The 26,924-nt window shown below is 48.8% G+C and overlaps 1 protein-coding gene across 2 annotated transcripts in view; it reads right to left on the bottom strand.

The window, feature by feature from the left end:
• Positions 1-676: 676 nt before the first annotated feature.
• Positions 677-26,924, bottom strand: part of HUNK (hormonally up-regulated Neu-associated kinase) — a 98,385-nt gene continuing 72,137 nt past the window's right edge. For both annotated transcript variants that reach the window (XM_039857321.1, XM_039857322.1), the window contains exons 6-11: positions 23,377-23,512; positions 18,588-18,750; positions 15,094-15,177; positions 10,120-10,167; positions 5,441-5,621; positions 677-2,453 (exon numbers count right to left, since the gene is read on the bottom strand). In XM_039857321.1, the coding sequence (XP_039713255.1) occupies positions 1,795-2,453; positions 5,441-5,621; positions 10,120-10,167; positions 15,094-15,177; positions 18,588-18,750; positions 23,377-23,512 (1,271 nt within the window). In that variant the 3' untranslated portion in view covers positions 677-1,794. The remainder of the gene's footprint in view (positions 2,454-5,440; positions 5,622-10,119; positions 10,168-15,093; positions 15,178-18,587; positions 18,751-23,376; positions 23,513-26,924) is intronic.

Genomic DNA, 26,924 nt, shown 5'->3' with positions numbered 1-26,924 from the left:
GCTGACCCCACCGAGCCGGAAGCAGCAGCTCCAGGTCTCATCAAGTTCCGCCCACAATGGGCATCGCCATGGCTTCAGGGGCCAGCCAATACCCGCTCGCTCCTTGCTCAGAGACCTGTGGGGCAGAGCGAAGTCACCATTGGTAAATGACCGAAGGTGAAAACCAGTCCACCACTCTCTGCCATGGGCTGGCTGCTAGGAAAAACGAAGGTGGGCTTCGTAGTTCTTAAGGAGTGGCCTGTTTCGGCGAGCTGAGAGGACAAATCCTGGGCTGGCCACGGCGGTGATTTCTGTCACACCTGCACTAACCAACAGTCGAGGACTCCACGCCGTTGTGTAATCTGTCTCCTGGATTAACCGCTCTCCAACCTATGCCAATCATTCTTCTTTTTCCAATTCTGCTCATGACCAAGGGGTCCCTACTAAGTGCCAGGGCCCAGGCCCCACGTGAAGGCAGCCCCCTGGCAGGCTCCAGCTTGACACGCTCAGACAACACGGGGTCCACAGAACACGCACACGGGGATGGCACGGACACAGAACCGGAGATGCGTCTTTGGTTCGATCCTTGAAAAAAAGGTGTGAAAACGGAACATGAACTCAAAGCCTGTTTGGGGAGCCCTGCTTTCCTCAAAGAAGACACGGTACTCCATTCTGAACACGATCCCTGGCGGGCAAACTAGCCGAGCTCCCAATTACACTTGTTTTCCTGGCAGCTTGAAAACTGCATTGCACAGAGTAACGTGCCTTCCAGATGCCTCCAAATTCAACCTTAACCGTTTTCTCTCCTCCTAAGTAACATACTGAAATTATGTCCTACGCCTTCCAGAAGGATCAGGGTTGTGTTGATAGCTGGCTGCGATCATGCCCCTCTCCTGCAGGTCACCGTAGGCTTCCAGCCACCGGAAAACACCACCTGGGTGGGCTTTTAGGCCCTGCGTGCTTATCCTCTCGTTAAAACAGGAGTTTAGTGGGATCGCTTCTCATCTCTCCATCAGGTTTTTAAAAATTATGCTACTGTGACTTAATGACATCACATAAAGAAAAGTCATCTTTGGAGAAGATAAGTTAACAATTAGTAAGTTTCAACCAAAAAAAAACCACAAAACTGTCAAAATCTTGTTTCGGAAACGCGTGCCTCTCTTTGGTCTTTCCTTTCCCTGGAGTCCTCACTGTTTGGATCGGTCTTTGCCCAGCTGCCCCTCTCCGCTCTGAGGGGTGGTGCTGGTGGCCGAGACTCCCACCCATCTTCCTCTGAGGCTCCTGGGGCCCGCTGTTCCAGGTATTCACCTCTACAAAAGGAAGGAAAACCGTGGTCTGGATAAAGCGCTCTGTGACGGGGCCATCAGTTCCCACACGACGGTGGCCGATTGCTGAAAAGAGAATGATCCACTGAGAGGCACACGCAGAGCACACAGTGAAGAAAGATCTGGTAACAGTCTGTGATCTGAGCAGCCCAGAGGCGGATGCCTGGTGCTCACCATGGAGCCCAGCCGAGGGAGGTGGGCGGAGGGCCGGTGAGGAAGAGGGTGTGAACCATCACTGGCTGCAGTCACAGCCAACCCTCCCAGTAAACGCCAGCATCTCCGGGGTCCCTAGGCAAGACTGGGTGCTGCAGGCTTTCAGCCTATGGACTTCAGCTGTTCCACAGGTGGGACACTGCCTCGCAGGAGGACATGAGGCATGAAGGATGCTGCGAGACAGGCCTCCCTTTGAATCTTCACATCCTGCCGCGTGTGTGGAGCTCTGCTCCATTACCGTCCTTAGAAATACCCAGAGTCCCGCCGCGGGCCCAGGTTAACACTGGCCTTTCACGCCATCGGCCAGGTCGAAGGCAAGGCTCACGGGGGCCATGGGCTGCAGCGGGGGCATGCTGGCCTCCAAGGCCCTGTCTGCAGAGGGCTGCAGGCTCTGATGCCGCTTCCTCAGCATCTGTCCGATGCCCATCATGGGGAACCTGCCTCGACTTTTCACACAATTCGGGCTCCCCAGGGGCTGTGTGGTGCCGTTACTGCAAACCGGAGGTGGGGAGTACACACCCTCCTCTTTGGGGGGACAGTTCTTATCTTCGTGAGCAAAGGAGACCAGAGTGGGATGCAAAGGAGTTTGGAGAGGTGACGGGCTTCCGGGCAGCAGAGCCGGAGACAGCGTCCGCTCACTGGGGTTTCCACGAGCCAAGCCTCCAGGGGAGTTCAGGATCCTATAGTGATCGGATGGGGAGAGCAGTTCCGTGTGGTCCTCGTGATCGACAGACTCGAAGGAACGGACCATATCCAGCACCAGGGGGTCTTCCTTGGTGGGGATGCTGCTGCTCCCGGGCCCCTGCTGAGGGGGCTCCGGTTTCTTGACAATCCTGGGGGTCCTGGGCGGTGGGACGGCGATGAACTCCATGGAAGACGAAGCCACACAATTGGAGTCTGAGGTTTTGCGGAAAAGATTGCGGCAGCCGAAGGAATCTGCACCGAGAAAGCAAAGGAAATCATGAGCGCAGCCACGCCGGCCGGGGGCGCGGCCCTTCTCCCCGCTGCCCGGGAGGGCACAAGGAACCAAGAAGCAAATGGCCTCGGCACCCGGCTCTCCCCGCAGGGACCAGAAGGTCCTGCTAGAATGGCGGGGACAGGAGGCTGGTGACAGGAGGCCTCCTGGGCTCCGATTTGCCTCGTGGCACCGGCTTAACACCTGCTCTCCTTTTAAAATCCTGGACCCTGCCAAAGAGCCTCTGAATGAAAAAGGCTTCCAGCTCGAAGGAGCTGGGACCGAACTGACGGCGGCACATGGGGCCTGACGTGTGGAGGGCCTGCGAGCCCTGGAAGATTTCCCCTCGTGACTCTTTAAAAACTGTGGTAAAAAAATACATTAGCACAAATTTATCATTCTAGCCGTTTTCAAGTGTACAGCTCAGAAACGTCAGATACATTCACATCATTGTGAAACAGCTCTTCCTGTAAATCTGAAACTCGGTACCCACCGAACAATAACTCCCCACCTCCCTCCCCGAGCCCCTGGCAACCACCATCCGATTTTCTGTCTCTGAATTGGACTACACTAGGCATCTCGTGTAAGTGGAATCTACAGCATTTGTCCTTTTGCGACTGGCTTGTTTCACTGAGCATAATGTCCTCAGGGTTCATCCGAGTTGTAGTATGTGCCAGAATTTCCTTCCTTTTTAAGGTTCCCTCATGACTTCTGACCTCCCTGGAGCCTCATCCAATTCTGAACGGGGGTGACACACTCTTCATCTATATATTTCAGGCAACGAGCCAATCCCCACGGTTTCCAGCTCAAGTTGGCACGGACTGGAATCCAGGTTTGCAGACTGTGCCAGCAAAGCAAGGGAAAACCCCCACCAATGTGGAGCCGAGGGAAATCAAGCCAAGTTCCCATGGAACAAGCTCCTTTTTCTGCCGTCACATTTTACAGAACCCCGTCAGGGCCCAGCAGCAGGAACAAGCTGCTGCTCGGGGGGAGCGATTTGGGGCACATCCGAGGGCACTGGGAATCCTCACGTTCCATAAACAAACACACAGATGCCAAAGTAAACCGCCTCCTCAGGCTGGCGCAGGTGCCTGAAGCTCACCAGAGGAAAGAAGTAAAATTTCATGAAGGGCTAGTGTCCCCGGTGCTCCAGTTGGCACGTGAGCATCTCCTCCCCTCTGTGAGATGGCTCCGTGCTCCCGGCTCTCAGCCCGACTCCCCCCTCGGTCCAGTCCTGCTTCCTTCACTCCCCAGATCTCGAGAGGGTGCCTCCCATGGCACCCTACTGATGTCCACCTCAGAGCCAGCCCCCAGGGCACTGACCCGGACACCGCACAACCCCAGCAAAAAAAAAAAACACGGTCACCAGAAGGACCCTGTGACCACACGTGCTCCTCTTCCTGTAATCCCTTCCAGGAAGCAGGAGGCTACAGCGTTCAGGAGAGAACGCTCTAGAGCCAGGGTGCATGGCTGGAAGGCTGGACTCTGCCATTTACCAGCTCCCTGACTTTGGACGAGTCTCTGTGCCCACATCCTCGGCTCTAGAAACAAGGATGAGAATAATCTCACTGGGAGAAGAGCTTGAAACAGTGCCCGCCACACGGCGAATGCTCGGTGCCAGCGATTATCTGGGCTCCAGAGCACCTCTAAGTGAATACACGCTCACGTCCCAGGATGAAAGAAAAATGCAAAGAAACAATGACACTCGGCCCAGGAAAGTAGCGAGGAACAGACTCCAGCTCTGTGGTATAAAAGTTACCCCAAAATATGCAGGGCTGACCCGGACTTCCTCGGGGAGACCCATAGGATGGCGCAGTCAAGGGCCCAAACTTGCGGCTGGTCACAAAACCAGAAAAGAGTCCATGAAGGAGGGACCAGCAGAGCCCCTCTGGCGAGACCCTGCCTTTCTGAGGCCTAGAGGAAGAAACTGAACCAAATGGAATTGTTCTTCTCTGGGTAAGAACCAGGTACGAATCTCCTCATGCTTCCCTGCTGCCCCAGGTAACCACCAATTGATCTCAGACAGCTGAGGCTCTCTTGGACCCTCGGTCTCTTCATATTCAAAACAAAGGGACTGAGGATCGGACTTGGCAATCTCTCCCATCCCCTTGCGGTAATAAGAACCTCTCCTCCGCCCCCTGGCTTGCTTCAGGACACAAACCAGCTCCCTGTGCCTTTCAGTGCTCATCCCAGAGCGGGGAGACTCGTGTTTACCAGTTACCTGACGTGCTGGCCTCTGATCGTGGCAGAGAAGCCCACGTATGTCTCCCTAAATCCGCCCGATGGCTCTGACAGGTAGGTTTCCTTTCACAAGCAAACGAACCAACTGAAACCCTCGGAGAGTAAGGACCTCGGGCCACAGGAGTCATGGAGCTGGGGCCTGAGCACCTTCCACCCAGAGCCCAGACTCTGTCGATCCCACCTCAGTGCCTGTCAGGGTCCACTTCCCCGGTGAAGGTTCCCACACCCCGGTCTCTGCCCCTGCAGACTGAAACCTGTCCCTAGTTGCATAATACCGTTTACCCCGATCTCTACTCCTGTACCCCGATCTCCATTCCTGCCATACCTTACTCCCTGATCTCTGTTCCCACAATACCATGTACCCCAATCTCTGCCCCACAGTACAACACACCTCTATATCTGCTTCTGCAATACCATTCCTCCCAAATTCTGTTCCTGCACCCCAACTTCTACTCTTGCAATACCTTACGCCCTGATTTCTGCTCCCATGATCCTGTGCACTCCATCACTGCACCCACGATCCCACGCACCCCACCTCTGCTTTCTCAAATCCTTTCCACACAGGTGGCCAATACCACGCAGAGATGACGTTCATTGTTTCCGGGTTAATTGAGGTGCATTAACTCGGCTTTCCCACAAGCACAGGAATCATGTCTGTCCCAAGGGCCTACACAGCAGCCACACCACTCAACACGAGCGGCCTAGAGAGCACCCCGAGCTGACTCACCTTTGTCAGGGAAGCCGGACTTGGGGGCCTTCCGGTCCCTCAGCAGGGCCTTGGTGTTCTGAATCTGCGTGATGAGCGAGGCTGAGGGTTGTTTGTGCGAGGGCTGGTTCTTGTCCAACTTCTTGGAAAACGGCCGATGAAGAAAATCCCCTCTTTTTTCTTGTTCTTTGGGCTTTTTATCCTTCAAATCGGAAGCAAACACATGTATGTACTCAGATCCACACGAGAATATACGACGTGATCCCTGTTTGAAGAGTTATCCAAGTAGATGAAGAGCTCCAGCTTTTCAAGACTCTATGCTCCCAAATGCATGTTGAACGAGGCCAGAGCCGAGGCCCCGCAGATGCTCCAGCTCCCTCCCCCTGGGCCACAAGCAGGCTTTGGTCGTTGCCAGCTCCCTGCACTGAGCTGCTTCAAGGTGTTCCAGCAAGGGTAAGGTCATCCCTAGGAGGTCAAGTATTCTAGAACGAGTGTAACAAGCTAAGGCAAAGCAGATGAGGACTTCTGGAAATCCGCCGTCTTATTTAAAGTAGGGCCCTGAGATTCTGCCCACTGCAGTGGTTTTGCAAAAGCAACTTTGCAAAGAACATGCAGCCACTTCATCTTGACATCTGTTCCTGTGTGTTCGATTAAGCTGAGATGTGGACAAGAAACCCTCCGGACCCAGAGCCTCCCTGGGTGAGTTTCTGACGCCTTCCCGCCCCCTGGTCATGTGAGCACTTAACTTGTGTACCTAAAACTGGCACCACTTAGCCATTTTTGCAGTAATCTTGCCTTTATTGAATTCGATTATAATCCCTCTGATGGAAGTGAATTTGACTATTGTATCTTCAAACCCACAGCCTTGAGCATAAAGCCAGGCACATGGAGAAGATTTAATAAATAGTTATTGAGTATTTAAAAAAAGAAAAAAGAAAAGAAAGCCAGTGGAAGCTGAAAGGAATTAAAATGAACTGAGTTCACGCTTCTGGGAAGGGCGATGCCGCTAAGAAGTTGTTCTTTTTCTGGCCCTAAAGACTGTGTTTGATCTTTACTATCAAACAGAGGCAGCTGAATCCCTGACCTCACCCCGAGTGAGGGGAAAAAAGGCAGATTTTCACATTTTTGCCTTACACTTTAAGAGCATCTGCAATTCGAGAGCGCTCATCTATTTTTCATTGACGTTGTTGCAAAGCTTCTCAAGGAAACATCTCCTTGCACTGGGACAGCCTTTTCCAATGAGGACTTTCAAAGCCTTCGTGGACTGGGGTTCATTATTCTAGTGTTCGAATGGGAAAGAGTGGCAAGGAAGCCATGGAAGTGGGGATGCCGAGCTGAGCCTGAGTGTCACCGCGAGGGGTCTAAGCCATGGCTGAGGTGGCCTGTCCCCAGGGGAGGCATCTGAGCAGCCGCTATCAGCCTTTACTAAGGACACTCGGAGTGTCAGATGCTGCACGAAAGCCTGTCCCACGAAGAGGCCAGCTCTGTTACCCGCTCTTACAGTCAAGGGAACAGCTGGAGGGGTTAAATAATCCACCCAGGAGCAAGAGGAAAACTCAGATTTTCGCAGCCCTGAAATTCAGAGCGCTTAACCCTCGACTCCACAGTACCCTCTGAGAGCCCGGGGCAAGGCCGGGTGATTCCAGGGGTGGACAGGAAGGCCAGACACAGCACTGGCCAGAGGCGGAGACCACGCTAGTCCTGGGGCTGCAGGTGGGTATCCAGGATGCTACGAATGAAGCCGCGTGTCCCAGGTTATCACACAGGACGCTACAGAGCGAGAAGGGGCCCGAAGCTCCAGGTCGCCTTGGCCAAGGCCAGTCATAATTCACCACCTTCCTCTCTCCCTATTTCTGCAAAATACCCATAGGCCCTCTTGTCAAAGGCAAAAGAAAACGAACTTTCACACTTTCGAAGGGGACATGACAGGCCCATCCGGAGAAGTCTGACAGAATTTCCTCCTTTCGCTCTGTGCTTTCGATCTCTTCTTATGAGAAAAAAAAAAAAAAAATCCCCTGAGTCATGTTAACACCTTAAACAGGAAAAAAAAAAAAAAAACCAAACGTATTTTTGTGATATGCTCCAAAAGTGCATTTAGAAGAAAAGATGAAATTGCAGTTCCCCCCTTTTGGGGACTGTGTCTTAGGACAGCGGGCACTCCTTCCTTTGGGCTGCCTTGCTGGTGCCTTCGCGGGTGCATCTCAGCTCCTTTCCAAACCTCCTTGGGTTCTCAAAAGCTAAAAGATCAAGATGCAGAATTTCTGGGGGCCAGTATTGCCACCCAGCACCGAGAGGTGTATGAGGCATGAGTTTTCTGTAGAAAGAGACCAAGGGTGGCTCTAGAATTCTGTCCTAAAACCAACAAAGGGATATTTGGCAATGAGCGGACAGCCTGCCGTGGAGGCTGAAGAAAGGCAAATGGCCCGAGGACTGAAAATTCTGGGAGCTCCTGCTCCAACCGCCCTGTCGACCTAAAGCCCAGGATCGTGTGCCTGGGCGTTTCCTCCAAAAGCACCCTGAACCTCCTCCTCTAGCCTAAAATAATGGGTGATTTCACAGTGATCTGTTTCTCAGGGGATGCTAAGAATTCATCCCGCCCCCAACCTCACACGCTCGCTTTGACCCCTCCCTGCTCGGGACAAACTGCTGGGTCAGTCCATGTGGAAGGGTCCACGGGCCACGGGATAGGTGTTTGTTTACAGACAGCCAATCTCAGTGACCTCCAAGCACAGGTTACCAAAGGCAACGCATCACCTAGTTACAACTCCTCATTCGCATGGCCTATTTTCTCCACAAAAGAGATTTCCTAGGGAGCAGGATGCCAAACTGCCTTACGTCACAGACGCAGATCTTCAGAGAGACTAATTACGCTCCCCCCTCGGACATGCCCACGCCCACGGCCAGCTCCCCTCCCAGCAGGGCAGCTGCCGCCCGCGGGCCTCTCCAACTTCCTTCTGATGCTCGCTGGGAGTGCTCCCCACACCCGCGGGCCCGAGGGCAGGCGATGGATCTGAAGCCTTTGGTTCAAAAGGTCCACCTCGGACCCCCACACACAGTCCCGAACCCCTCAAGGCAGATCAGAGAGGAGACCACAGGAGCACCCAGATGCCAGCCCCACACAAAAGAGCGTCTTGTTTTCTTCAAACCACCCACTATATATGCGCACGAACATTTACAAAACTGGACACTTTGAAGATGTGGCTCCGTAACGGATGATCCACCAAGACTCTTTTAATGTTGTGGATTGTTGGATGGAGGGGAAGAACCAGGGAGTGATGAGCCACTGGGCTTCCGGAGGGAGATGTCTGCACAGCAGACATCATGCCCCACAGCAGTGGGACATGACCAAGTGGGAGGAGGAAGCAGGTCCCTGGCCCCTGCGTCCTGAGCTCTGAGCTTGGGGACACAAGTCCCCTGTGACTCCAGCCCCCCGCATCCAAAGAGCTGCACCCCTCCCCCTTCCTTCCGGTTTTCCTCCTGTGGGTGCAGCAAGGTATCCTTCGGCCAGTCACTTCCCTTTAAGAGAAGTGTCTCCCCAGCTGGAACCAAAAAGGTGGGTCCTTCTGGCTCTTCGAGGATAAAAACAAACCTCACATCTCACCTGCGTCATCAGTTTAACAAGGACAGATGTGGCCACACTTTCTCATCACCCCAGGGCATGGGAAGAACTATTGCCCAGGACATTCGCTCTGCTCCTCAAGCAGTGACATATGACCACAGGAAGTGATGCCAGTGGCAGAGGGGCCCTAGGGGCTTGAGAGGAGCCGAAGCTGTTTTGAGTAACTATCAAGTCCAGTTCAGCATGGCTTTTCTGGAGCCTGGGGTCCCCTTGATGATGAGCTAACCTCACCTGGCTGTTTGGGACATCAGAACTAGGTGTGGATTGTGAGTACCTGGATGGTCATTGGGCCCCGGTGTCGTGTGCTGGTTGATTTTGGATTTTTGCTGCCCATCAATCACATAAGGGAAAGCTGCAAAGCCCTGATTTTACTGTAGGAAAAACATTGAAGAAGTTGTAGAAAAGAGGGCTTGGTTCATAAATCAAGCCACTAGGCCAGAAAGCCCTGGACTATTGCAAATCCCGTTTTTCATACAGGTAAACATGGATGCACAGCCAAGCGTGTAGTTAGAACAAGGCAATATTAAAGAGTCAACCGAACATAAAGAGCACCTATCTGATCTGAGAGGATTCTGATAAACCAAATCAAAACAGGATTCTGTACATTTTAATTCAGGACAAGGTCGGGGTGTGCAGAGCCCAGAGCCCTGGGCAGAGGTCCACCAGTCTTCAGGGGCATATGTGATGGTTAATTTCATGTGTCAACTTGGGTAGGCCACGGCACCCAGTGTTTGGTCAAATATTAGTCTAATGTTGCTGTGAAGGTATTTTTTGATGAGATTTAAATCAGTACACTTGGAGTAAAGCAGATCATCTGTGGGTGGGCCTTGTGCAATCAGTTGAGGGCCCTAAGAGAAAAAGACTGAAGTGCCCTGAGAAAGAAGAAATTCTACCTTAAAAGGCTGTGGTACTCAAGCGGAGACATCAATTCTTCCCTGGATGACCAAGCATCAGACAGACACACAGACACAGACACAGACACAGACACAGACAGACACACACACACACACACACTCGACAATATTGTTTCTGTTTGTCTGGAGAACTCTGACTAATCCATCATAACTCCCCAGATTCTTACCTGCACAGCATGGAATTCAAGGTCTCTTGTCCAGGTGTCCAGGGAGGTCTGTGAAAAAACAGCATTTTTCAGCAATTCAAGAAGCTGCACCTGCTGTTTATGCCCTAAATTCTATCACTTGCACCTCTGACTGAGAATTATTCATTTTAATGTTTACAGTCAAGAAGCCAAACTCCTAAATCATTGTGGAAGCAGGCAGCAGATGTCCTAATTCATGCATGAACAGATTTTCTAGATAAGTTTATTAAAGTCCAAGACACCTAGAGCAAGGTGTGCTCTAGTGATGAGTGAGCGGTTCAGTGAGTTTTCTCAAACAGCAAAAACACGCCTAGAAATGGCACCCAGATCAAAACCCAGAACCCACCAGTACCTTCCTTCCCCCAGCCATGTCCCCTTCCAGTCCCCAAGGTAACTGCCATTCTGATTTCTAACAACATGGACTGTTTGACCTGATTCCACACTTAATTTTTAAAAGTCGTATAGATTTGGAAATAAGACACAAAGTGAACATTTTAATATTTTACCTTTAAACTTACAGTCTTCATTACGAGTTGGATTGTATTCCCCCCAAATTTATATGTTGGTGTCCTAACTCCCACGACCTCAGAATGTGATCTGATTTGAAGACAGGGTCAGGACAAGCCCGCCATGTTCCCTTCAAAGTTTGGGAAGAGCGGGGCGTGTGAAAGCTCACTCTCCTTTGCCCTTTAGAAGGGGACCTGTGGGTGTGACCTTGACAGAGGTGATCAAGTTAAAATGAGGTCATTAGGGTGAGCCCTAATGCAATGTCGCTGGTATTCTTACAAATAGAGGGAAATTGGACACAGACACACACATGGAGGATGCCTTGTAACGATGGATGCAGAGACTGGGGTGATGCTTCTATAAGCCAAGGAACCAAAGATTGCCAGCAACCACCAGAAGCTAGGCGAGAGGCATAAAAGAGAGTCTCCCATACAACCTCAGGGGAACTCGGACCTGCTGACACCTTGACCTCAGACTTCTGGCCTCCGGAACCATGAGAAAATACATGTCTATTGTTTAAGCTGCCAGTCTGCGGTACTTTGTCACGGCAGCCCTCGCAAACTCACACAGTCCCTCTGCCACCCTCCACGCAGCTTTTCTTCCAAATCTGCACTATATTACTCTGACACTACAGAGAAGCCCTCCTGGTTCTATTTTACATTCTTCTACAAATTAACACGATTTTTAAGGACTTTAACAAAAATGGCTCCTGGCTCCACGTGGCTTTAATAAACCAATTTAAAAGTGATAGCTGCCCGGCCTCAACCCCCATGGTCCTCAAGGGTCCCCATTTTTAGGAAGGGGAGTCCCTGGGGCACCTGGCTGAGGTGTTCTTTGACGAGACATGTGTCCTACTTTTACAGACATATTCTCTGCCTTTGACAGGAAGAAGAGGTGGAGAAAGTGGCCAGGTCGTAACAGTGCAGCAGTGAAATCCCAAGAGGGAAGGTTTGTCAACTTAATTCAGCTCCTCTGTCTCCTAGGAGAAGAGGAAGGGGAATTGGAAAGAATGAAGAGGGCTGCCTGCACTCGGTGTGGGGACACGGCCCTGCACCAGCTTCGGCACAACCTGAAAGTTCTAGCCACCACCCCGTCTCCCCATCTACCCCCTTCCCTGCCGCCTGGCGGCTTCTCCTCCTGGACCAGCTGATGGTGATGGGAAAAGGACCCACGGAGGCTGAGTGGGCGTCGCCTGGAAAATCTGGGCTCTTCGGACTTTCGTCACGCTTTTCCTAACTGGCCCCATTCCACTTTCCAGGTGCCAAAGGGGACTAGCAACAGCCTGGAATTTAATTAGCAGGAGCATCGCTGCACTTCGGAGAAAACAAATGGGTCACAGAGAACTGAAACGCTCTTTTCCCACCGGTGACCCTATTTAAGCTCTAACCGTTAAATATTTCAACAAACGTTTCAAACCCTACGAATTTGGGGGCCAAACAAAATAATCATCCGAGAAAAACCATCTGGATGAAAAAAGAGGCCCCTTTTCCATCACACTTCTGACATTTTCAAGCACACAACTGTAGGGGGTTGGGAACGAGGGCAGTTAAAGACACGGGTATCGGCAAAGTGGCTTAGAGGACACTTAGGGCACACGCATAGGGGCACTTGGTTGGTGCATCACAGTTTGCATTGTTACTTGAGGCCCTAAAGAGCCAAATGCAAGAGGCAGGAGGTCCTACCAGTGACTTCTGCCTCCTCTGGACGCCAGCCGAGGTGACCACCCTCAGAGCGAGCACCCGTAAGAGGTCCCTCCCGCCTTCGGGCATGGTCATTTGGTGATGATAATGCGACATGCGCACTGTGTTGCAGGTGTCCCCTCTGCTTTAACCAAGCCAGGCGTCTCACCTGGAATGTTCCACCTGCTCCAGGTGCTGTTCCAATTCTGTTTTCTGAGGTTCGGGTCAAGGTCCACTTGATTCTTTCATTTGTTTATATAGCAAATATTTATTGAGCACCTACTGTGTGCCTGGCATTGCGCGGGCTCCAGGAACACTGTGAGGGGCAAATGGGACACAGTCCCTGCTCTTACAGAACTCATAGTCCACGGTAGGGGAGAGACAGTCATCAAATAACCCAATTAAAGAAACTCTGCAAATGGGTCAAGCCCCAGGATGCAGCATGCGGTATGACAGCCTGTACTGAACAGACGTGACCTGATGGCAGAGGTCCATCAGGAAGTGACCCGGCCTGAGGATCTGAAGATACAGACATTACCCTGGCAAAAAAGGGGTGAGGGGAACATCCTAAAACGGGGAACAGGATGTGCACAGCCCTTGCAGCTCAGAGAGCACAGAAATCTGAAGGCCCGAGGGACTGAGCACAAAGCAAGAAGCCAGTCCAATTGGTGACATGGTGGCCACGTCACAGAGTTTGCCTTCCATGTCAAGGAAGTCTTCAAAGATTTTGAGCAGGGAAGGGACATGATCCAATAGCTCACTCTGGCTAGCATGTGAAGAGAGTGGCAGGCAGGCATGGGGAAGCGGAGACCAGTTAGGAGGCTGAGAAGGAGGTTCCGGGGAGAGGTGATGGTGGCTGCGCCCAGGGCCGGAGGATGGGGAAAGGAGAGGGGTTTGAGAGCTTTAGGAGTCAAATTAGCAGAACTTGGTGACAAACTGGCTCTGGGGGTGAGAGGAAGGAATGACATGGACGCCTGGGTTTCCGTCCTGTACCGAGGGTGGGGCTGCCATGTAGAGACAGAGACTGGGGGTGAGGGCGGAGGCTGGTTTCAGGCACGCCACATTTGAGACACTTTCATTCACGCAAAGGAGGTTTGGTAAGCAATTGGCCAGAGGGGCTTGGGGCTCAGGGGAGTCTGCCCCCTCCACCACCTCTGCTCCCCACCTGCTCTGGCCAAAAGCCATGGGTGGGCTTGCAGCTCAGCCCCGCCCACACAGCCACCCTCTGAAACTTCATCCCCTGTCCTCATCACACTGGGGCCTCGCCCATCTCGCCCATCTCCGGGATGGAGGCCTGAAGTCTGGGGTCAAGGCTAAGCCCCACCCTGGCTGCTCTGAATCCACACCCTCCCCTCTTTCCCCCACCTTCACTCCTCCCCGGCCCCAGAGGCCAGGTCCTCTCCTCTTCACGGCCAGGGCCATCGACAGACGTCCATGCTCGCTGTCTTCACCTCCCCTCTCGCCACTCCCCCTAAATCCGGGAAATCTCCCTTCTGCCTCTGCCACCTCCACCAAGCTGTCTCCTCTGAGGTCTCCGGGATGACCAGCTGCTCAGCTGCCCCATTGTTTTATACTTGACCTTTCCCGTGGCCTTCCTGACATGGTTCCCTCCCGGGTCCCCCTCCCAGGGTGCCCCCGTCTCTGTCATCCATGTCTCCTCTGCCCCCTAAACTCACGGCATGCCCTAGGCTGTCCGGATCGGACAGCTGCGCCCTCCTCTCCTGGCCTGGACGTTCAAGGTGGCCCCTTCCCTGTGGTCCTGCCACATTTACATGTACCACCCGACAGCTTAGGACTCGGACATTACTGGATTGTCCAGGCCGTGTCCCTCTTGCTGTCTCTTGCTGCCGTGGAGCACTCAGTTTCCACCTCCCTGCAGCCTTGTGCTCAAGAAAAACTCAGAAGCCCTTCCCTCCCTGGTGACACGCGAGGCTTGTGGAATCAAGATGAAAACTCTGAGCCGGAAAACGGAAGAGGGAAGCGGAAGCGGACAGGCCCACCGGCTTCATGCAGGGCACGTGGCAGAGGCTCCGGAGGGGGACTGGGAAGGCAGAGGAGCCCCACTTGACAAAACGGCGTGTGAGGAGTCCCAGTGTAGGGGGCGGGGGATGGGGATGTCACTCTGCTCCTGGCCCAGGACCTTAAGTTCCCAGGCACGATCTCTTTACAAGCATGTATGTGGGGTCCAAATTTCGGATAATTTGCCATATGATACTCGTGTTTACTCTGAAATCAAAGAACCTCGGTGTTTCCTCTCAGGTGTGTGCCAGGTAGCATCAATTCACCAGGGACAGCAGACTAGAAAACCAAGCTTTCGTCTAAAACTTTTTTCCGTTCTTTACCTTACTTTCTTCTCCCAATGCCAAGTGTTACGTTCCCTTTAATTTCTGAGCATCTCATTTTTACCTTTTGGAGATCTGACAGTGGCTTCCAGCTTCGGCTGCCCCGTGGAATCAGCCAGGCATCTTCCAAATAACACTGACACCTCCCCCCCGCCCCCGCCGCCGCCCCCAATCTCACCCTGAGATTCGATGGAGTTGCTGGGAGGTAGGCCCAGGCATCCGGGTGTTTAAACGCCCCAAGTGATTCTAACGTGCGGCCACAGGTTGAGAACCACAGTTTGGAGGCTGAATGATGGTGGCCCCACTGTAAACCATTTGCCTTTCTCTACTTCTGTGTCCCACAAGAATTGGTTTCCTTTCCACTGTCCCCCCAAAATGAAAATCCAAACCTCCTCAGAGGTCCTGGACTCGGCTCCGGGGTCACTCACCTCACAGGGCTCTTTGGTGGGCCTGCACTTTTCTATCTGGTAGAGCTGGGTCTTGCAGCAGACACTGTCTTGGATGTCAGGTTTCTGCCAGAGGAGAAGAGAAAAAAGCACGGATGGCTTCACTCGCAAGAAATAGAAATGTCCGTTAAACAGTCATTAATTTTTAAATCGGTGTTTGGCTGACAGAGAAACCGGGTGGCAAACCAGTTAATTGCAATGGAAAGCCTCATCCAAGGCAGCACGAAGCATGGAGAGAGAGCCCCAGCCCAGAGTCAGGAGACCTACTTATGTTACTGGCTCTGCCAGCAAAGGGCCCAGGTGGCCCTGGGCAGGTCAGTGCTCCTTGCTGGCCTCGGTTCTTTCGCCTGTGCAGCGAAGACTATCTAAGATCTGAAAGCAGAAACCAAACATGTGAGCTGGGAAGAATAATTTATTTTACTAAACTGCTAAATAGGATACAGATCGCTCATTTGCTTATTTAGAAACAGCCCTAGTCCCTGTCTGCCCCCTGCCCCAGCCCAATAAAAATCACAGCAATTCACGACGTAGCTAAAAGAAGAAGGTGGACAACAGCACCCAGAGTGATCTGGGGGCATGAGTTAGGTGTGACTCCATCTGGAGACAGGGGAAAATTAAATGAATGATGAATTAATTTATCAACCAACAAATATTCACAGAATGTCCTTACATTATCTCCAAATTAAAATCCGTGCTTCTTGGCTTTAGAAAAAGGAAAGTAGCTTTGTTTTCAAAATTATACATGAGTTGTTAGTAATTGGTTGATGAGATTAATAACTGGGACAGTGCCTACAGTGCAATTAAATTAGCCATATGTAGAAATTACTGAGAGGCCCAGCTGTAGTTGTCTGTGGGGATTAATTCACTCCAGTTAAAAGCAGCCACTCGCCAGGAGAATTTGAGATCTTGCTTTCTGACATATCATCAGTTTGGCTCAAATAAACTCTTATAATAATTAAAAAAAAAAAAAGCATCCACTTTCCTAGACATTGGTTGTCAGACCAGGTATGTCCTATGATTTAAAGGTTAAGTGCAAAAACAGACACAATAAAATAAGAACATTTTCCAGTTAGAACTCCATTAGCTGAGTTTCCAAGAAACCTTCTCAGTAGACAAAGTCATGCTCCCACCGCAGCCCTGCAACCCTGATGCTGGGCAGAGTGGAGGAGCAGAAATACAGCAGATGGCAAGACATCCAGACAAATCAAGACGGGGCCTCAGAGCCATGGACAAATATCTCTCTTGCTTGGGATGAGCCGCATGAATATTTAGGAAGCATGTGAGTAGCCGAGTTTGTATTCACAGATGTGGAGGTAGACACAGGGAAAAAAGTATTTAACAAACTAAAGCCCCTCCATCTTATTGATCGGCATCCCCCCAAAAACTAGTTCTACCCAAAGGAGAAGGTTTGAATCTGCAAGCTTACTCAGGAAAGTAGCAATGTCATCTTAAAAATGTGAAATCATGAACTTTACAGTCAGTTTCATAGAAAACACTTTCAATGTGTTGATCTTCTCTTCCTTTTACTCAATAATTTAAATTCTTAACCATTGCCCTCTGCTATGATGATCCCAAAGGGTGTGACTTGAGCCCATACGAGCGAAAAAATTGTAAGCAGGCACATACGATCTATTCACATTTATTTACAAATTATAATCCTGTAACGCTGTACTAATATGTATATTATAAAATATGTAATAAAATAAAAATTAAAAATAAGAAAGAAATGAGGGACATTGGGTCTTCTTATAAAAGAGAAATTAAAAAACAGCTTCAAGTCCAACTGTCTTTTAAGTTTATGGTCATAAACTGTCTTTTAAGAACAGAGAACCTCTGCATGGCACAAGAAATTTTCATAATCACTCCTTATCCATAATAAATGATATATATAATATGCTATGTGTCAAAGGTCCTATCTCTCTGGCCTCAGTTTCTCTCCTGCAGTAGCTTTCCTGGGACCGTGGCACTATCTCTAAAATCTAGCCTCAAAGCTGCGTATTTTTGTCCATCAGAATTGTTGTCCCATCTCTGCTTACACGGGGCACATTTTTTTTCCTCCATAAAACATTGCTCTTATGTTTAAAAGCCTATTACTGTTGAGAGTGTTTCTTCTCATGTACATCTTTCCTTTGGTGGTTCACCAAAAAAAGTAATTGAGGAAAATTTCCTGTTGACGCAAAATCTAGCAAACACCCAAAGCTGAATCAGCTTAGAAACATCTGTATTTTGTCATCCAGCTGTTTCACAAACCTCCTGTCGCGCTTCTTCATCTATTTAGCGATGTTTTCTAGACATCTCCCAAATCTATTCACTGAAGAGACAGACTCAGACCATCTCGTCTTCTGAGCATTATTTTGGTCACTTCCGCCATGGCAGGGAGAATATCATTTCCCCAACTGTGGGTGGATTTTCATCTTTACCTCTAACACAGAAACCTCACAAAAGGTTTCTGAGCCTGTTGTTTAGTGAGATTTGGTGAAATGGTAAGCAGGCTATCACATGACTTTAAATAGCACTGAACAAATTCTAGAAGTTCATCTTCATGTTCTGGATTCTAAATGTCTCCCTAACAGTGATGAGATCAGATCTCAAGGTGCCGTACGCACAGGGCGAAGGTCATTCTTCACGACAGTGAGCACGAAATCAAATTTCGAGTTTCCTGACAATGTTGAATTTCTGAGTTGGAATTCCCATCAGCCCCTGCCATTCCAAGTAGAAGAAGCCGGAAGAGTGATATGCAGAATCTATACTGCCTCGGATGCAATATTATCTGCGGAATTATTTTTAAGCCATTGTCCACGTGGAGGAGATGATTTAATCAAAACTAAATCCTGGATGCCAAAGCATGTAAATTCCCTTACCCAGGCACACATGAACTGTGGCAGAAGGATGAAGGTGACCAAAGCGTGAGGGTACCACCGTTCACCCCAGGATATAGGACTCTCAGCTGTACCTCACGTAACCCAGGTCACCTGGAGTCTCTGACACCCAGAGACTCCAGGTGACCTGGGTTACGTGAGGTACAGCTGAGAAGAAGCCAGGGTCAAGCTAGGGAAGCTCAATTTCATTCTTATTTTCTGGACAAGTACATGTAAACAGAGGCTTTCTCCAATACCATATTTTAGAGGCGATTTTCATAACCACACAAGTCCCCAATGCCTCTAATGTGGGGATCCCAAGGAGCTACAAGGCAGCAGAACAAAAAGGGCAGAAGAGAAGCTTAAGGGAAAAGAGGCCTGAGCCTTTCACAAGTCTGCCCAGAGCTGAACTCTGTGGGAGAATATTGGAAAAACACGTCCGATAAAAAGCACCAGCTACCTGAGAAGCAGGTTTTGCTATTTTATCCCACATTCAGGAAACTCATCGTCACATCAGTTTAAATGAACAGCTTAGATCAAGTGTCAGCACCTAGGAAACGCTTGAGTGTAAGAGCTCCTTTTTCCACAGACAGAAACCGCCATTAGGGCCCCACTTACCCCTGACAAATAGCGCTCGAGTTTCTTGTTTAAGAGGAAGTAGATGGCGAGGATGTGGCAGGCGCGATTGGAGAGCACAGTGTTGATCACGTCGCTGTTCTTGTAGCCCAGCTTCTCGGTCATGTGCAGCACCACGCTTGGGCTCAGATCTTCCAGGGAGATCCTGCGTGGCGGAAGGACAGAGAGCCGGTCACTTCTCCGCCTTCACGGAGAGGCTCCGGGCTCCTTGGTGATGCCCACAAACATGGCCACACAGGGCAATCGGGTCTACTCGTTCAGTCACCCCTTCATCCACTTGACTTTTTATGATGCGAAGTTTCCCATACACAGAAAAGTAAAGGATCAGCCTAGCTGTACCCAACACCTGGAGGTAGACATTGTTAACACTTTGCCATACTTGTTTGATTGATTGATTTGTCGCTGAAGTATTTTGCGTCATAGACATCATGACATTTCATCCCTGAACGCCCGGTGTGCCTCTTTAAAAATATAGGAGATCTTCTGCAGAGTCACAATACCGTCAACACATCTGACAAAATTTTAGTCATGTCTTAATATTCTCTAATCTCTAGACTATATTCAGATTTCCCCAGGTGTCCCCAAATTTCTTCACAATTTGACAGTCTTTCCTTAAAATGTAGTTATTGGACCTGGGTGGAGCCCACACTAGAGTTGGGTGTAAGTCGGGCAGGGAAAGGAGGGTGTCCAGGAGCCAGCCCAGACCGTGTGTAAAGGAATGGTGTGAGTTCACAAGTTCACAAATACAGAATTTGTGGCTCAGCTGTAAAGCAGGGTACTCAGAGTACAGGTTAAAGCTTCTTCGCAGGAATATTATGAAGATAAACTCCTTGAGATAAAGTACCAAAGAAACACCAGGCATTCATTTATCCACTTATTCATTCATTCATTCATTCATTCATTCATTCAACAAGTCCTTGCCCTATGGAGTTCACAGCCCAGTGGAGAAGAGAGAAAATACATTCATTTCGTCTTCACGACAGTCTTATGAGTGGGTACTATTACTATCCCCATTTTATACATGAAGAAACTAAAGCCCACAGCAATGAAGCACGTGCCCACGGTCACACAGGCAGGAAGTAGCCACTCCAGAATTCAACCCCCTGGAAGCCCAGCTCAGATAAGATGCTAGACCTCTACACTCACCGCCTCTCAGATAAACAGATACTCTGAACGGCTATGGAGAACAAGTAAGCAGGCTGAGAAGTATAGAGCATGTGTGTTGGTAGCAGGGGATGCGTCATCAGCTAGAACATTCTAAATCCCTTAAGAAGATACAAATAGGGCACTCTGTGAGCAGAAGGCTAGTACATCTGGCTAGAAAGCTCTGTAACCCCCATCGGAGTGTGCGAAGACATTTTTGATAGATTCCCAGAACCATAACGCCCTGAAAAACCACACAGTACAATCTCTTATTGGTAAGAGAAGAGGAAGCCCACCTGCCAAGTTCATAGGCCAGTTGGTAGGGGCGGAATCAGCAGACCGAGGTCAGCGGACCCTCTTCCGCCACTTGTCAGTGTAACTCATGTCACCACTCCCTCTCCTGAATTTGACTAAGTGCCATCCAAACAAAATGCGCCCAAGGAACCATGAAATCTACCTTCCTCACTCCTGTTTGGCCACAAAATCACAAATTCTAGATAATGGGTAGGAAGAGGGTTAGAATGAGAATGGTAAAAAACTGCGAAAAAAGAATACAATTACTTTACGACTGCCCAAACACTTAACACATAAGTCTCTGTTGTTTGAAACTACCTGGTAATGCTTGTGTGGGAATGACCCCGCCCCAGCCAATCAGACCACAGGCACTGGACCCCATTCCTGGAAAACCAGACTACTGCTCATGAACCTTGACCTTGGCCAATCGGCCACAGCCTCATGGGCCTGCCCCTGGCCAATCAGACCACTGTTGTGTGCCCTGATCTTGGCCAGTACAATCACAGCCTCATGGCCTCACCCCTGACCAATCAGAGGATGGGCCTGGCGATCCTACCCCTGGCCAATCAACCCACCACCACACTTAGTTGGCCCCACCCTCTACCAGGAGCTGGCTCCAGAAGGGAGAGTGCTCTGGATGTGGGGTGCCACCAGGGTGGGGCTAGGAGGTGGACGTGAGAAGAAGGTATATGAGCAGAGGCAGACACCCCATCTCTGGCCTTTATGTCCTTTCTCTTCAAAACAGGAGAGCTGTGCCAAAACAGACTGCCAAGTGACTCCTGACCAAGAGTCATATTTTAAACATTTTTCAATAAGCATGTATATATTTGTTGTCTGCCAATATCAGTCATTGAATTTGTATTATCGCTCCATGTTTGGATGATATAGACAATAGTAAAATATCCCAGAACACTAGATATAATTCTGAATAAATTCTCAGAAAATCCATTTGCATGCCACTTTGGTTTAACTCCGTCCTGTGTTACCAACGACCTCCTTGCCTTCCCACCCTCTCCAGAGCTAGCTCGAGGGCCTGGGAGACTCTCCAAGCCCAGGTAGGGAGATGGGAGGCAGCCCTGCACACGGCAAACATCTGCTGAGTAACTGCAATGAACACTTACTATAAAAAGTTTACCCTTAAAGACATTTTGCTCTTGCCTTTTGGAGATCAACTTGGAGGCTCAAATGGCTTAACAAGTCTTTCTAGAAGAGTGATATAAAACACGAGACCTTTATTTTCTTTCTTTCCCAACAAAAAAACACTGACAACCTCTAAAATAATTAAATCTGGGGCTGGGTATGTTGGGAAGCTATAAAATATACTTTATAAAGAAAATATTTCTTAGGTTACATGTTCTTACTCCGTTTATCTGTGGGTGGTAAAACCAGCAAAATAATTATCATTTTCCCCCACTTTAAATGTTTTTTAAAATATTGTAAATCACGTGTGCTCCCCCCAACAGCTGAGAATTCCAGTTTCATTACTTAAAAACTGAACAATGATTTGCCTCTAGTATGAGTTATAGGCCTTACTTACATAAACGAAAGACATTAAGCAGTGTTTTCTTTAATATACAAGATCTTAACCATTTTTACAATCTACCTAACTAGTTCATATGCAGCTCTTATGCTTCTGACCAATTCTAAGCTCAAAAATCTTAATCTGGACAAACCAGTTAGAATACTTGAGTTTAAATTTTAATCTACAAAAGCCAGTCTACAACCGGTGGAAAAGCTACAAAATAAGACACCACAGCATGATCCTTTTTGAATGAAGATTTGCCCAACAAGGAGGGGAGACCGCACTTCCAATACCAGCTCCACCTCCTTCAGCAGCTGCCATGTCGAGTGGATTGATCACGCTCATTTAGATTGTGATTATATTAGCTTAATAACTAATTTGGCTGCCACCCGTGTACCTTCCCTTTAACAGAAAGGGGACCTGTGTGCTGCTCTCATTATGAGCATCGGTGACAAAGCATGGCCCCTCAGTTCTGCTTTCCGTCTCACGTTGGGGTAATATTTCTGGTGTCCGTTTCAGATACTGGCCCAAATCGAGCTGGTGTTGGAAAGCAGCAGTTTATTTCCAGGTTCCCCTGGTAACCTAAGTAACCTAGACTTTAAATTACCTCCCATGAGTCAAATGCTAGAATTCTAGATGGTAACCACCTCATCTAAGACCGTGGCGAGTGTAAGTTTGACCCAGTAGCACGAACACAGACACCGGGAATGTCTACTTAGACCCTCTCAAGTTCTTCTAGAATTTCCACCTGAAGACAGAGTTCTGCTGGCCCATCTCATTTGGAGAAATCAGCCTTACAGCTTTCATAAGGATCGGTGGAAGTTTCCAGATCTTCCTGGGCATTTTGAAAATATGATCGCAGAAGACACTCTTTCCTTGCCCTGCCTCTCCCCGACTTGTCCCCCTTCATCAATGGTTCTCTTGGTGTCATTGACCTGGGCCACTGCAGTTCTAAGGAAGGAGGAGCCAATGTGGATGCCAATCTCCTGGATGTCTGGCCTCCATGTCTGCTCATTTCCTCACTTGGGTTAGTTATAGTCATACGTTAAATGAGTAGAAAGAAGTATAAGGAAATGTTTTCTTATGCTCGGCTTCAACTCTGCAGTCAGCACCCCAGCATGGAGTGCTGGGTGTCTCCCTGCTGTGGATTCCTGTCTGTAAGCTCTCCTTAAAGATTCCACCTCATGGAATCTGCTAACGCGGCCCGAAGCTAATGACTCCTTCCATTGCCTTTATTTCCCACCCCCAAAATTTTAAGGCAGTGGATTGACTTAGGGCTGAGATAAACATCAGTGCAAAGAAGGGGTAGAGGAGGAGCTCAAGGGGTGGGTTGAAAGGGGACAGATGCAATTCCACTGGATTCTGAATGATGCTGGCAGGAGAATCCATGGGTGGACCACACACGTACTCGCACACTCACACACACACACACACGCACACGCACACGCGCACATACATGTATACTCATTCAGACCATAGCTAGTCTAAAGGATCCTTTTGTACAAATTAGAAACAGGTACCTCTCTGGGAAGAAATAGCCCTCTGTAGCAGGTTTGACAAGGTAAGTGTGGCCTGGATTTCAGCCCCCACCCACCTCTGCCGGGCATCCCCTGCAGGGCACACGGGATGGCCCGTCTACACATCCTCTTGAGCACTGAAGTGGCTTTGTCCATGGGAATGTGGGTGCGAAGCGGGGAAGGACAGCCAAGAGGAAATGCAGCTTGCCCTTGAATCACGCACGGCTTCCTGTCCAGAACTATTCAGGGCTTCTGACCCAAGAAGGGGGTCCCTCTGTTGTGTGCACTTGATTACCTGTTGGGATAGGTGACATTATATGGCACTTTGCCCATATAATTCTCATTAAGCCAGCGATTCGCCAGTGCTTGCTGAATGTTGGGCCTCTTCACAGGATCCGGCTCCAGGAGAGAGCGCAGGAAGTTGATGGCTCCTGTGAAAACATTCGGCAAAGAACACACCAGTGTTACAGGCTGAACGCAGATGCCACTGAGACTCAAGGCACGTGACCCACCACCTCTCCTGAGCCACTGCCAGCACTGATCTAGTCTCTGAATCTCTGGGTGCCACAAATCCAAAAAGTCTAAAATCTCTGTTCAAGCAAGGCAGCTGGTACATTGTAAAGTAAGCAGCATTTTGGGTCTCCAATGCCCTGCACTTCCTAGTGCAACCTGTGACCTTTTCTTGTGATCCACCCAAAAGGTGAGCCAAAGAGATGTTCTATTCACAGGCTTGAAGGGATGAAAGGAAGTGAAGAGAAGATGCTTGATCTCAAGGTAGGTTCCTGAGCACTTGGAAAGGAACTAGGGTAAAGGCATTCTAAATTAGACGCTCTAACTTGTCCCTCACTGTGTGACACCCTGAGTCTCAACAGACCAGAGAGGTCCTGTTTTCTTTCTGGTCCTTTGTTTTAAAACCATTCTCCATGGCCGCCAGGTTAGTCCCCAGACTCTGAACTGATGGTGCAGCATGCAGACCGGAGAGGGCCTATGCCCACTTGGCTGAGCCAATCAGGCTGATATAACGGCAGACAGCCAGTTTTCACTAAAGTGTTAAGTAAACTCTAACAGCGACTCGAGTTTTAAAATTCAAGTTCATATACAAAGTTCTGGCCGGCACCACACCGTAAACACCCATCTATTCGATGGCCCCTCTCCTTTTGGGCTGTTCCTCAAAATGGTGGAGCTGCTTGAATGCAAAGTATGCCAAAAAGGTTTGTCTTTTTCAGCCGATCGAAGTCTGCTGCAGTCACATTGGTTCACTGAGCATGGTGGGTAAGGAAAGAATATGAGAAACAACTACCAAGCTACAAAATCTCCACAGCCCCTTGCCCTTCCAGCTCAGGCAAAACCCATTTTGTCAGATGCCCTGAGTCTCCTTTTATTAAACATTTACAGAGCATCTGGTGTCCACCCAGGCACTAGGGACAGAAAGCTGGTTCATCTCTAGGTAGAATATTTGCATCCTGCAAGATTTATAAGAATGGAGACAACTGCATGACGTGGAAAAATATATCTATAATGCACATGAAGGTTACAGGCTCCAACATTGTTCAGCATGAGAATATTCATGTCATCATTGGAACAAAGAACGCCAGGGATGCTTCAAAATGGTCTGTTTTGCTGGAGTTGTGGGACCATGATATTTTCCTATTCTATATTCCTTATTTTGTGCTGCATTGTTATATAGTCTTTACAATATAAAAACATTCTTTTACATAGTTTTGTACATGATATCTAATTTTCAGTATGTCAAATAACAGATCTTGGAAAATCATCTTCATTTGCTTAGTCCCCAAACTTTTCTATCCTTTGCTCCAAAGCTATTTTTCAGTTTTCTAAGATAATCTAACCTTCTGAGGAAAAGTCATAAAAATTCTCACTTTCTCACAGGCTTTAGTTGTCATTTTAAAACTGTCCTTTACAGAATGATGAGTGTTTCCTATCAACCATTTTCTGCAACGTAGAAATGAAGCCATCAAAAAAGGGGCTAATTGTGGTGCCGGGATCAACCTCCCAAAAAACAACTTTTGCTAGATCATGCCACCAGGTAACTCCTCCAGGTGAGTTCCCATACAGTTGACGGGGTCACCAGAAGGTCGTTTCTCTTTAAAAATGTAGTAGATAAAAAGACATGTGTAGACACCAAAGCAGTCGTGAGATACATTTAATATTCTAAGTTTTATAGCTGAGTCTTCAATGGTCTGAAAAGCAAACGGATCTCCAAAAAGAGGGGTTCTCCTTCTCTCAACTCCCTTACATTACAAGAGTCATTTGGATGCTTAATCAGGCACATGTTTTGGTTAAAGAAAAAAAGATGTGGGCTCAATGAACTGAAACAGGGAGGCTGTCCTGTTACTGATGCTTCTGAGACATCCCTGTCGCTTACCCACGAAGGACCTGGACAGCAAATCCAGGCTACTGCCAGGTCTCTTCACAGTATCATTAACGAGGGGAGCTAAAAACAGACTGGATGTGCGTTTTTTTTCTATTTTCAGAACCAAATGCTCTGCATCTTCACGAATTGCTAATGAGCCCAAGTAATTTTAGTTCAACTCTTTACTGACAAATTTTATTACTTCGGACATTACGAACATTGCATTATCCTAAAAAGACATTAAAGACATCCTTAGAGCTCTCCAAAGTTTGCATTAGGGTCCTGAAAATCCTTATGACTCATGAGCCAAAGGGATTAAGATAATTCTTCACTGTCCTGGAGAGCCGTGGCGGGCATGGCCAGCCATCACATGCCACTCTTACGAGCTAGGTAGGACATGGGCTCTCCACTCAGGCCTGAGAGTGGGGGTGACCGACAAGGGGTGGTCCCTCTCCATACCCCCCATCTTTGTACAGAACACACTTTTGTGCAAAACCTACTTTCCTTCATGAGGCATCAGCTTTCCAAAGTCTGAACCAGCTTGTGCGAGCACCTCGACCTGTGCCAAGGGAAAGGGCCACAGGACGCAGAGCCATCAGACTTGTTGCATTAGTGGAGCCCATTGGATGCAAGCAGAGTCCCATCCCCACCCGAAGTTCCTTCTTCATCACCTCCCTGGGAAAGCAGCAATGACAATGATTTGATAGCTGAGACTTCTCAGAAATCTTAACTGGCATTGGCTCAATCCTCACAAATGCTAACACCTCATCTGCAGCTTCGCTTCAGTGACTACACATTACAAAACCTCTTGATCTGAAGGGATTGTTCGGAATGTATTATAAGTGCCATCACCGAAGTGTAGTGATAAAAAGGTAAGCTGTCTGAAAAATGTGTAAACCACGAAAGGCGTTCGCGACTCTGTGATATACAAGCGCCAACAAGCAGAAACAGACACTGTCTAGAAGCGAGAACTGGAAAGGCCCCAAAAGCTTAAGTTTTCAAACTACAAACGGTCCTTGATTTACGACTGTTCGGCTTGTGATTTTTGGACTTTTCGACAGTGTGAAAGCGATACACATAATAAATTACATGAGACAGTCAACACTTTAGTATAAAATAGGCTTTGTGTTAGATGATTTTGCCCAGCTGCAGGCTGAGGCAGCTGTTCTAGGCATGTTTCAGGTAGGCGGGGCTAAGTTATGCTCGGTGAGTTAGGTGTATTACATGCATTTTCAACTTACATATTTTCAACTTACAATGGCTTTATCAGAACATAACCCCATCGTAAGTTGAGGAGCATCTGTACGTGGTAAAAATGAAGGACAATTCTTCCAAAGCATGCACGATGTACTCACAAGGACAACAATGTATATTTTTCAACTCAAAGTTGGCAAAAATTCTTCCAACTTAATCTGAAAAAAGTATACTATTAAACAATAGACGTGAAGAAGTCGTTATACATGTGAGTG

The sequence above is a fragment of the Pteropus medius genome, unplaced genomic scaffold (genome assembly GCF_902729225.1).
Source record: "Pteropus medius unplaced genomic scaffold, Ma_sr-lr_union100, whole genome shotgun sequence".
Classification (NCBI taxonomy): domain Eukaryota; kingdom Metazoa; phylum Chordata; class Mammalia; order Chiroptera; family Pteropodidae; genus Pteropus; species Pteropus medius.
This window is presented reverse-complemented; position numbering and strand designations above follow the sequence as displayed.